Source organism: Lemur catta, chromosome 6 (genome assembly GCF_020740605.2).
Source record: "Lemur catta isolate mLemCat1 chromosome 6, mLemCat1.pri, whole genome shotgun sequence".
In the NCBI taxonomy this organism is placed as follows: Eukaryota; Metazoa; Chordata; class Mammalia; order Primates; family Lemuridae; genus Lemur; species Lemur catta.
In genome coordinates, this window is record NC_059133.1 from 98,039,475 (window position 1) to 98,052,260 (window position 12,786).

General features: G+C 53.3%; 1 protein-coding gene across 1 annotated transcript in view; it reads right to left on the reverse strand.

The window, feature by feature from the left end:
- The window catches only part of CACNA1C (calcium voltage-gated channel subunit alpha1 C), a 581,627-nt gene that overhangs the window by 173,584 nt on the left and 395,257 nt on the right, over window positions 1-12,786 (reverse strand). The window contains exon 7 of the mRNA XM_045554647.1: window positions 8,016-8,212. Coding sequence (XP_045410603.1) covers window positions 8,016-8,212 — 197 coding nt within the window. The remainder of the gene's footprint in view (window positions 1-8,015; window positions 8,213-12,786) is intronic.

Here is a 12,786-nt window from a genome sequence, read left to right on the forward strand (position 1 = left end):
GCCCGGAAGGAAGCCAGAGTCCTGGTGGTCCTGTGAAGGACCAATGAATGGGGGTTTCTGGAACTTGGCAATTGTTAACAATGGAGCCCACAGCTGTACAGCCTCCTGGCCGAAGGATGGAGGATTTTCCCGTGGCTGAACCACTAAAATATCCAGCAAAATAGCAGCTGTTAGGAGAGGCAGGGTGGAAGGTCTTTGTAGGTTAGACTCTGTCCCCATCCCAGTGAGCCTGGGAGTCTTATTTTAGCCAGAAGGCAACTGTCTGAACCAAGAGTGCAGCAAAACCAAGCCTGCAGAAGGACGTTCAGTAAAAGCCTCCACTGCTGAGAGCAGAAAAATGAAACTGCGCCACACGAGGGGAAGCAGTTTTGAGATTAGGGAGGGGAGGGTATGAGAGCTGCAGTGAGCTAGCCGACCACCGGCCGCCACAAGGACTGCCACGTGGCCACGACAGGCCAGCGTCTGCAGGTCTCGGTTAATATGGGGCTGTGACGTCATCCTTCGATGATTCTTAGCAGTGGTCCTATCAGAGTCCACACTTGTTCAGCAAGGATTTACTGAGTGTCGACGACGTGTAGGATGCGGAGCTTTGTTCTGGGCTCACAGCTACTGTGAAAACAACGGAGCTGAAACAGCTCAGGGCTGGGGAGTCCCGGGCCCCTGCCGAGGAACATGGAAACCTGGATCCTAGGTCGTGTGGCGGCCTTGGTGTCCCTGTGGCTGTCCCCCTCGCACAGTAAACCCGGCCGGCGAGCCAGAAGCAGTGCCTCCCTTTCCTCTAGGAAAAAGTGTTTCCTTCCTTTTTCGGGAGGGTGTGGAGTCAGGAGGAGCTGGTGGGAATGGCGGACTCTCACCAGAAGAAATGCACTTATGCGAAGCACCATGTGTGTGGCCTCGGGGTGCACCCTGGAGCCCGTGCGCGGACCAGGTACTGACCTGTCCTCTGCCCGAGCGCCAGGGGCACAACTCCCCAGGTGCGGGGCAGGGCACGGAGAGTGGCAGAGGAGGTCTGTCCTGAGCAGGCGCCCCCGCTCCTCCCTGATCCCAGATCCCACTGTCCTCAGGGCTGGCGGGGACAGCCAGTGCCAGGAGGCAGCAGCACGCTCACCGGAGCTCGCTCCAGAGCCTGGGCAGCGGCCGGTGGGCAGGGGCGCTGGGTGGCACTCAGCCAACCTCCTTGACATGAAATCCCTCCTCACTGGCTCCTCCGTGAACATCTAACCTTGCGGAAAATGCAGGCCTCGAGGCCACACAAACCCACAAAACTTGGAGACTCCCTGGGGCCCTGGATCGGTCTGAGCCTGCTCTCTGTGCCACCCACAGGTGAAGGCTCCCAGTGCCATGAGGGACTTCTAGTCGGGGAGCCCCAGACCTCACGACCACAGTCCCTGCCCCGCTGCCACCCACGCTGCTGCTCTGGGCCCCCCTTGGCTGTGGGCCAGTTCTGTGAGAGGCTCCAGGTAGGGGACAGCAGGGGAGGGGTGGGGAAGGAGGGCGAATGAGAGATGAGTGAGCTTCCAGGGGGGTCCTCAGAAAACCACTACTTCCTGGTGGGCTGCGCCCCTGGCCCCCCAGCCCTGGTCTGAAAGGAAAGTCCCCTTTTGTTTCTCCTACTTTCTCCTCCTTGCTCTGGGCCACCTACTTCTGGGGACAGACTCGAGGGGAGCAGGCGAGGCTGGGTGGCTCTGAAGTGGGGCAACGCCTGCAGGGGTGAGACTGATGTCTCAAGTGAGCTGGAATGGGGCTACGAAGAAGACAAAGCATAAATAAAGCCCTATTTTTAAAAAGTGCCCCAGATTGCTGACATCCTATTTGGAGGTGAAATAAAGGCCAGGCCTGCTCAAACCACGAGCTGGGCGTTCCTCGGGTCTCTGACCCCCCTAAGGAAGGTGCCCGAGATGGGCCCTGCCGCCCACCTGCAGCCACCAGGGCCTGGGCCCAAGGCTGGCAGGACGCGGCGGCATTTGCTGAAATGCATGGCCCGTCTGGTCCACGGTGTGTGGGCAGAGCCAAGGGGGCACTCGGTAGAAAATGCCACAGTCTCTTCCAAAACCACTGTTGAATTCCTTGAGGGGAACTCTCGCCTCAAACCTTCAAATCCACCACTTGTTTTCACCCCAAAAGATACACAGGAGGAACAACACCTCCCTGCCCTGTCCTCCCCGGCTGCTCTTGGTCCCAGCTGACGTCCAGTTCCAGGTGTGTATGCCTTTTCCCACAGGTGCTGCGGGTCCAAAAGGACAGAACGGTTCCAGCGAATGTTGAGGGATGCTGTCACCTGCCACCAAAAGGCAGGAGGTGCAAGCCCACACGTCACAGTGCTTTATACCGAGTGTCATTAGAGGACAGGACCCGCTGCTGCCAGTGAATGCCAGTCAGCCCAGGGCTATGGCTCTGCCAGTCTGTGATCACTCACGACCTAGGTCCCCCTGCTTGCTGGGACACAAGCGTCCACCTTGTGGGTCACTGCATGAGCAGCAGGCAGGGAGCAGGTTCCCCCAGCTCCTGCCCGGCACCTGCTGTGCTGTGGGCAGAGACCCTGGGAGCGCCGGGGAGCAGGAGTGAAGGCTTCATCTATGTGGGGAAGCAGCAGCAGGCTCCTGGCACCAAGGCAAGCCAACAAAATCACCTCCTCCACGGATGAAAAAAAGCCCCTGCAACCAGATGGGATCGTGCACTGACACCGAGTGGGAGGTTAGGAGACCGTGGAGAGTGGCCACCCCCAGTCTGAAGATCTGTGTAAGGGACACTGGCTCACAGCCCAAGGGAACCTGAAACACAGGTCTCCCAGTCTCCCAAACGGGCACAGAGCGTGCCTTCCCTGGGCGGAGCTTTCCCTAGGTCCCCATCCAGCCTCGAGGCCGTTATCTAACCCTAACCCTAACCCTAACCCTAACCCCACCTGGCCCCGGAGTGCTCTGTGCCCGGAGGATGCTGCTCCTGGGGGCCCTGCAGGCTCGACCTCGCCCCGCTGTGTCCTGCCCGTCTGCAGTTCCAGCCTGGACTGTGCTCCTCTGTCCCCCCACCTCCACCCTGCCCAGTCCTGGGAACACAGTAAGTGCTCAATACATGTTTGTTAAATTGAATTACTGCATAATAAGGACTCATCTAATACCAGCGAAATGAATAAAACTCAAGTGAATCAGTAATGGCTTTGAGAGATGCTGATTCTCTTCTTTGATACGTTTCTAAAGGGCCAGTTTCCTGCTTAGATAACGGGGCCTCTGTTTCCAGCAGCAGATGCGCTATGTGGGGCGGACTGAAGGTGACGGGCCACAGAGCCCTAAGCAGGACCTGACCCCATCTCTACTCTGACGCCCAACAGGGCCCCGGACGCTGTCTCGGCACCACTGAGCTGTCTCCCAGCTCTTCTCTGGCGTGACCTCGGTGGAGTTCACCCCACCATGTGTGGTTTTTGGATGTCTTCAGAGACTCATTTTCCATATTCTGTAGAGAACGAAGGTGGCTTTCTGAAGGCAAGATGAAGTGGGAAAATAGGGTAAAACACCCAAATTCAGCCTGCCTCAATGAAAAAGACCTTTGTCATAAACAAGGGATATTTCAGCAGCACCAAGACCAGAGATCAGTGCTGTCTTGTTAATGTGCGTGCGTGTGTGTGTGTGTGTGTGTGTGTGTGTGTGTGTGTGTGTGTGAGAACTTAGTGGGATGCCTTCTCGGCACGTCCAGACAACTGGGCGGGACACGAGATGAGGTGTGGAGCTGACAACTGCCTTATGAAAAACCCAAACATTTGACTTTTGTTCCCAAGGTCTCCTGTTGGCTGAACCAAAACTAATCCCAGATACTAGAGAAGATACCATTTGTGATTCTAAAAATCTTTCTTTCAGAGGATTTCTCATTAAGTATTCCTTCTAACCTTATTTTTAAGCTCAATTTTTAATTTTAAAAAAAATCAGTAGAAAAACTAATCATGGAGAAACCGATTGGGGGGGCAAAGGGTGGTGTCAGGAAGAGGGTGAGGGACCCTAATACGGTAGGGAGGGCGCGAGCCCTGGACAACGCAGACCACTCCACTGTGCTGCACAGTGTTCTCAGGTCCCTGCTAAGAAGCACACTGGGTGAACAGAGGACAACGGCACTGAGGAAGAATTACTCGGGCTTCTAGATTCCCAAAGAGCGAGAACCATGTATTCTAGCATCCTCAACTGCTCCCCTTCCCAGCAGTTCTCACAGGCAACCTTCTCTGGGGGTCCTGAACCCAAGCCCGGTGGCCAGGTCATCCCGTTTCCCACCAGCATGGGGCTCTCAAGTGCTGGGCACAGAGTCAGCACTCAAAAGATACGGAATTGATTGGTGCCAAAGCTACCCACTGTGATCCGGCTACAGTGGGGACGGGGCATTGCTCAGAGCTTCAAGCCGACCCGAGTTCTCAGACCAGTCTGAGAATCCTACAGCTGGTCCTGCCAGTCAGCTCGGTCTGACAGCCTCCTGCATCTTCAGCATGGCACACGGCCGGACCACATGAGACAAGCAGTCCTGAGTACGTGCAGAAGGCCAGGATGTTCAGTTTAAAACAAACAAACAAAAAGGCCAAACACCTGAAGGTAGAAATGGAATCCAACAGTCATGTTACACAGCACTGGGCGCTTCCCCTCCCGGGGCTTCCCTGCTCCTGAGGAAGGCCAGTGCTTTTTGTCTGATCACAGCCCCCTTGCCGACCCACCTATGTTTTAAGAGGCTTAGAGATTTGGGGAGCAAATGGTGAGGCTTTGGCTTAAGAAGTAATTCCCCGAGGAAACCACAGCCCACACCTGAGTTTTGGTTTCGTCTCCAAATGCCCAGCGTCCGCCCTCCTTACCCTGTCACCTGCAGACTCCCCCAACAGGGCACTGGGTACAAGAAATGTTTAAAGCAGCCTCCACCCAGTGCGTGGCCAGTGGCTCTCCTAGCCGAGGTGATGTTCAGGTGCTACCTGACCAAGTCTGATTTCATTTTTAGTCCAGTAACTCTTCGAGATCATGACAGTATAATGCAACAACTGATGTCAGAGAAAAACAACATTAGACCCTCTGTCACCTACAGTAGGAGGCAGGAGTCTGCCATTTGCTACTGGTGACCTTCCTGGTCCCTCCTATCTATCTCAGGCCGTACCAAGTGACTGATCAATTGCTTCTCTGATGCTTTTATGACCCAGGAGCATCTATCCGCTGTCAGTGGTTTGGAGGGGGCTCCACTCTGGGGTCTCCACTCACTGCTATAGCTGAAGGTCTTAGTTGCTCTCTCCCACGCCCCCTGACATGCCCTGTACGTTTGAAGGGAAATTCATTATTCTGCAAGGAAGACCCTACTTTCCCAGTCTCCAAGGAAACTACCTCCCCAGACAAGTTCAAATCCAGTGGCGTCATAGCAGCACCATGTGGGTTCAACAGGTTAGACCTCTAGGGTTTTCAAACTCCAGCTTGGAAATCAGAACCCCCTGGAGAGCTTCCTCAAAGCGCAGCTACCGGGGCCTTTACTTTGGAGCTTCTAATTCAATGGTTTGGAGGAAGGTCTGGCTATTTTATATTTAGAAAGCTCCATGTTTGATGCTAAAACACTTTGAGGTTTGAGAGTCTGTGGGTTGGAGATGCAGGCCTAGAGGATAAGGAGGGGGAAAACTGGAGGGAAAGGAAGGAAGAGGTGGAGGGAGGAAGAAGGGAGAAAGGACGAAATGGCCACAGAAAGGTCATAGCAATTAGAGACACTGTCCGAAAGCAGGAGCACTGGGCTAGGGAGCACTGCTGTCATGAGTACCCGGGTAGAGGCCATCTCAGTTCAAGGTGTGGATATGTGCATGTGTGTGCATGTACATACATATATGCATGTGCACACATATGCACACGCACACAACATAGCTATTCTGGAAAGGTGCTGGGAAAATCAGAGAGAGGCACATCCCAGGAGCCTGGGATTGTTCCTTCACCTCTGACACTTGTTCCCTTCCCAGCCCGAGCGCTATCACACCCCCCGGGGGAAAAGCACAACACAGCTGCTGCAAATTGGTGGTTGCAGTCGTGTGCGTCTTCTCACTCCCCACTCTGGCTGTCATCGTGACAGGATTTCTTTGGGTCACATCTGGCTGGTGGGGTATCAATGACTCGTGGTGGGGAGAGGGAGGGAGTGATGAAGGAAGATCACAAAAACACAGCACAGTCATTAGCAAAGGAAATTATACCTATGCCCCCACCCCATACCCACCCACCCGCTGCCACCTGCCCTCGATTTGGTGCCACGAGAGGCTTTTCCACAGCGGCGCAAGGCATGGGTCTGAAGGGCGGGGGACGAGGCCCCGAAGCACAGTCCCCTACGGCCACCTATCCCACGCCCACAGGCAGAAGCCGACTATCGGCACAAGGATGTTTCTGTCCTGGGCTGGTCACAGGGACCCACCCGAGGAAGAAGGACCAGTTAGGGCCACTTGGGAATTTGATTTGCTTTGCTAAGTAAAATGAATTTGCCTAAGGGTAATAAGTTCCATTCCATCTCTCTGTCTTATAAATTTTTCAAAACCAAGTTCTCACTGAGCGTGAGCCTGAGAAATGCTTTCCAGTGTTTCGTTTTAGTCTGAGGCAGAGGGGACTGGACGCATCACCACTCAGCAACTCCGCGGTGGCACGGGGCCAGCTGTGCCGCCATCACTCAGTTAGAGTTTGGTTAGCTTCCCAGGCTGCACTGGTTCTCGTTTAGGACTTAATCGTCAGAGCCTGGGAGCAGCCCTGCCGTGCATGGATACTCAGAAAATGTTTGCTGGGTACGAGGTATTCAGGCAAGTTTCAAGTAGTCATTTACAGAGAGGTACAAATTTCATAGCTACACTGGGCTTTGCTATAAAGAACTGAGAAAAGAGGGTTTTTGAATCAATAGGACATGGTGCTCATAAAAAACCTAGAAGACAGAATCCTGTGCACCACGTCTCTGAACTGCTCCAAACTCTTCCCTCTGACTCAGGTCGCCGGCAGCCCTCTTGGCTGGTCTCTTCCTGGCTGGCAGCGCTGCTCAGGGGCGGCACCGCAGCGCTCGCTCCTCCCTGCTTTCGTCTGGAGACGTGTTCCCGAGGCAGGCTCTAGATTGCTTTCACGATGGCCAAATAACTCTGACTATTTGCAAAACTCTGGGAGAGATGGTATTTTTAAGACTGGCAGCATGCTTTATTCACTGGATTCTGGCAAGTCACGTCTCAAGCTGAAGTAGGAGATACTACAAAGAATATATTTTCTGGAGTTGGTCCTAATAATGGACGTGACTCTGCCAGAATGGGGACAGCTCAAATATGGTGTGTGAATTTGCCGTGGGACAGGCTGCTTGAACGTCTGGCTCTTCAGTGGTGCAAAGGCAGAAAGGCAGCGTAGCCTGCTGGATAAAAAGGCATCTTTAAAGCAAAAGAAGATTCACCACTGATTGGTTGCACTCAAGAAGTGTATTTCTAAACAGGCATCACATAGCCGGCAGAGCGTTCTCATAGTAGTAAAAATGATGCCAATGCATTTGTTTGATGGACAATTCTAGTATGTTAAGGTAAGATTAATTTGAAAAATAAAAATACAATAATAGCATACCACAATGCTACACTATTCAATGAAAATGGTTTCCTTAGATAGCTTCTTTCTGGAAGACCAGGCCTGACTTTTCCCTTTAGCCCAAAGAATTCATAATTCCACCTTCTGGCTCTCCTTTGGGGAAAGACAAGAAAAGGAACTCTACAGGGGGCGGGGAGCTGAGCAGACCCTCGTGCCAGGCCTGGCCAGCGGACTCACAGAGCACCGACCACATGCCGGTGTCTCGCACTAGGGCGGGAAAAACTGAAAGGTGACATTTAATCAGGGAGAGAGGACTCAGCAGGGTTAGAGTCCGTGCTTTGTTTCTCAGGCAAGACCTGGAAGAAATCAAAGACACTCCTCAACCAGTGCACAGAGAAGGGTATGGGACCCCACAGCCGTGGGGGGAGGGAGGGGGTGCTGAGGGGAGGCCTGCAGCCCCTGCGCCTCGGCCCGTGACACCCGTCTCCCGCGACGTACCCAGTACAGCACGTCCGTCCAGCCCTCCATGGTGATGCACTGGAACACCGTCAGCATGGCGAAGGCAAAGTTGTCGAAGTTGGTGATGCCGTGCTTGGGTCCGTCCCAGCCGGGCTTGCACACCGTGCCGTTCTGGCACTGCCGCCCGTGGCCGGTCTCCAGTGCACAGGGGGAAGGATCGTCTTCTGCTGGGACATCTTGAGTGGCCACAGGGAAAGAGGAGACGGAAGCAGAAGGGAGCAAGGGAGGCGGGCAGAGAAAGGAGAAAAGGAGTTAGAGGAAAAGAGATGGGATCGGGTGGCTGGGACGGGCGCCACCACCTCGGCACCAGCAAGGCAGAGCACGCCATGCAGTCCCACGGGGAAGTAACGTCAGGAGCTAGGCACCCGTCTCAGGCTGCCATCCATTTAGACGAGCAGTCCTTTCAAGGGATTGTTATAAAGCTGTCTTTTAACCTCAGTGACTGATTTCAAAGGCGGCAGGGCCGGTGCCCATTCTGACTATGATGTCAGCATCATAGCCAAATGGCAAATCAAAAAACAATGACGATGCCACCATTTCGAGTGGAAATTGTCCTGGAAAATGGTAGCAAGTCTGCCTTGTCTGTTTGGGTGGGAAAGCACCTACAGACACGGCTGCTGGAACACCAGAGTGAGGGCGCCACTGAAGGGCTCCGGTAGCGCTTTCTGACTGCACATGGGTCCGCTCCGTGTTACAGCACACACTGCCAGGGGCTCGAGTCACCTCCCAGTGAAGCCTCACACAGAGGAAGGACAGGGAATAAACTGTGACTGCGGGGAGCAGCACCACATGCAGTGTCTGCGTGACCTGCATTTTACGCATGTTGTGTCGTGCGGGGCCGGCTCTGCCCTTTGCTCTCAGCATTAGACCTTTCAGGGGAGGAGCGTCATCTTCTGACCTCCAGTCAAGACAGAGTGGCAGTGGGTGACAGGGGGAACACCTGCTAGGTACGGACAGGGCTTCCAGGAAACGTACAACACACTGGCCGAGGTGGCACCAGGGCCCGTTCTCCACTCCGGGAACAGCTGCCAGCGAATCAATGAATTAGGTGTGCTTTATGATCCCGGCATGGAGATCACTGGCAAGTTTAGATAAGACTTGACAGATCTAATCATTTTCATTTCGCTAAAATACTGAGACAGTTTCTCCCTGGCCGTGGAGGGTAATAGTGTGGAACTCACAGGAGTTGTGAAATCAAGGACATCGTCCTGTCCTTACGGAAAGCAACGACAGCACCAAACAGAAAGCTCCATTCTAACAAACGGCGCCTCCAGCAGCAGCGGCGTGCCCCAGAGAGGGCGTGCCGGCAGTGCCGTGCCCACAGACGGCGGAGCGCCGGCGACCGCTCCTCGTTTCCTCCGTGGCAACATGGTCACGACCATGACTGTCCTGCTGAGGGACGCGGGCTCCATACTGGGGATTATCAGTTGGTTGGCTGTTTCTCAGCTTGTGGCTTTAAATTTGAAACTGTTGACTCCCAAGAGGAAGACAGGAAGAGAAATACTAATCCTTAAATAAGAGATAATTCTTAGGAGAATGGAACTGAATGCTGTCAGTGACAGCAGCTGCCCCTCCCCTTCCTCTGCCTCTTCTTCTTCACTGTCATCATCAGCTTCTTGGTCATCTCTGCGGCCTCCTCCTCATTCTCCTTCTATTCCACCTCCTCCTCTTTCTCCTCCTCCTCCTCCTTCTCTTCTCTCTCTCAGCTTTATTGAAATATAATTTACATGCCTTGGAATTAATCAATGTAAATGTACAGCTCAATTATTTTTAGTAAATTTGCATGGTTGTGCAGCCATCAGCACAATCCATTTTAAAGCACTTCCATCACCCCCGAAAATTCCCGTGTGCCCGTTGGCAGCCAGTGCTCGCTCCCACGCTCAGCCCCAGCAACCTGGCCGGCTTCTGTCTCCATCGCTTTGCCTTTTCCAGACACTTCGTACAAGCGCAGTCACACACTGCGAGGCGTTCTGCGTCCACCTCCTCTCCCTCGGCACGGTGTCTCTGAGCGCCGTCCGTGCCGCTGCGTGCGTCGGCAGCGTCTGCGGCTTTCCACTGCCCAGCATGGCGCTGCACCCTGCGCCCACCCGTTTGCCAGCTGGCAGACATCTGGGCTGTTCCCAGGTTCGGCCTGTTATGAATCCTGCTGCTTCCTGGCTTATTCTTGGTCTGGTGCTTGCAGTTGCGTGTAGGTTCTTTGTTCATCGACCAGAGTGTAACGCCTGCGTTCCTGGTTCCTGCCCTGCCGGACGGAATGACGGTGTCCTGCCTCTTCCTTGTTCTGGGGTCTGGCTCCCAGGAGGGCTCCCTCAATGCAGCTAATCTAAGCTGCCCTCTAGTCACAATTTTGTGGTCACTTTTGAAATTGTGAAATCCTTAGAAAGTTGGATGTGAGGCTATAAAGAAGAGAGAAACTAAAAAGTGAATCCCAAACCTAAATATTATAATACATGAAAAAGTGGATAATGAGCACCTAAAAAATTGAGTGTTGAGAGACTGGAAAACCAATAACCAAATGGATCACAAATTCTGTTGGGTTCTCCCCCGTTCTAGTGCTAGCTTTCCAGACGGGGTGTGCAGTCACTGTGATAAAAGTGCTGGAAGGATCAGAGGGACGGGACAAAGGGAGAGGGTAGCGAGAATAAAGGAGAAGCTTGCGTCTCCTTTCTTATGTTTTGCTTTTTAGCAGAATAAGGATGCGGCTGATCTTCACGCTGGGCCTGTGCATGTGACAGCCGGCCCCGCGCCCGCCATGCCCGAGACGGCGCCGAGACCGCCACGGGGAGGCTGCCCGAGGAGTGCTGCGTCTCCTCCAGGAAGGAAAACACATTTGGGGTTTTACAAATAGATGTTAAAAAGAAATGGTATCACAGGGAAGTGATCTCATTAATAAGAGGGAAAGGGGTAGGATTCAGAAAGATTATCTAAAAGCTCAAGTGCTGCTCTGCTATTTTAAATCTGTCTTGAACAACAATAAAAAAGATTTGAGAACAATTAAGAAGCAGTGATGATCTGGTAAAAATAGGTATCTATAAAAAGCACTCCAGGGAACACTTGGAAAATGTGAACACACACAAATCAGCAGGTCCCGGCGACACGTGCTGTCGGGTGAGGAAAGCAGCTTCCACGGAAACACGGGCCGGTCTCCTGCAGTCACGGCGTCCCGGGAGCAGAGTGGGAGCACGAGGCGGGAGAGAGAAACCGGGCAGCGCAGGCTCCACATTTTAAAACAGAAATGAAGGGAGGAAGAGTCATTCTGGAGAGTCCAATTAAGTTTTCAGTAGACGAACGGAGGCGAAGATTAGGAGGGATTTTAGGAATGCGGTTAACACCAACAAAAACATGAAATCCTGGGAGAGCTCCAGTTAGTGGCTCCAAGGAGGAATTACCAAAGACAAAACCAATTACTTCTTTAGGACTCAACTTTAGGGAGTGAATAGCATGAAGATGATTTCATTTCCAGGTTTTAGCCAACCAATTCTTTGTCAGTCTCAGGGGTAATTACCGTGCTTGGAGAGCTGTTCAGATGACCTGGCTCGGTGCGGCATCAAACAGATGGGACAACCAGAAACAAAAGGTACCGGCATATGGTGATGTATCTGTTGAGGAACCAAGAAGGCACCTGGCAGCTGTCTCAGGGATGAGGGAAGAACTGCCTCTTCTGAGACCATCTCTCTAGGGATGGCCCGCTGGAGGGGCAGCCTAATTGTCACCTGGCCACTCCACAGCTTTCTCGTATGGACTTTATAGGAAACATGGCTCAAAATCCAATGTATTCTAAAACCTAAAAATACAGAAAATTCACAGTCCATGAAATAATATGAAAGTAAAAAAATAAGAATTTGATATAAATTCCATTAAAAAATGTTAACAACAGCTCACAGGGCACTTTTGTATAATTTAAATTTGCAGACCATATGGTAATTTAACCCAAAGTCTGAAATCTAACAAAAATAAAAAATAAAAAATGACCCATTCCAAAGGTGATACAAAACTCTCCAGAACATTTGGGGGTTGGTTTCGGAGACTGCAGGTTTTTGGTCTTCTACCTTATGGGTGCATGAGTACGTCCATGTCCCTGTGTGAGGCCCCTCCTGGTCGGTGGCATTCACCGTGTAGGCGGACGAGGCCCTGATGACAGCGGCGTCTGTCCCATGGCGCGAGGGCGTGGCCCCTGGACTGTCGGCAGACAGCAGGCCTAGGGGTGAGGGGAGAGGGAGCTCCCGACTGCGGAGCACTGGACAGGAAGGGCTTGTGCTGAGTCCTCGGTCCTCTTCCCAGCAGAGTCTGGCTCCCGCTGCAGCGAGGTCGCCTGCCCTCGGAGCCTGGCACGGCTGTCTCTGGAACACGCCTCTCATTGTTCTCCGAACCCTGGCTCCCCGGCTCCTGGTCATTTCCACGATGGCAGCCCACTTCTCTTCTGAATGTGCAGGGCAGAGACAAAACCCATCGCATACGTAATCGGGTGAGGCTCATGGCAGGTGGCAGGCAACGTCCCAGGTGCTCCTGTTTGCTATCAAGAGGGCCAACGTGCTCCTGCATTAGCCACTGTCACTGGGGACCAGAGGAGGCCATGGAAGGTTCTGGCACTTGAGGCGGCCCTTCCGCTGCCCGTCTGCGGCCTGGAGGAGGGCTTCCTCCTGTGCTCTCTGCCTCCCACACCCACCACTTCCTGGCCCTCTGAGACCACTGAGGACTGACTCACCCACGACTTCCAACCAAGGTTCACAGGCCCTCAGAGGAGCCTGCA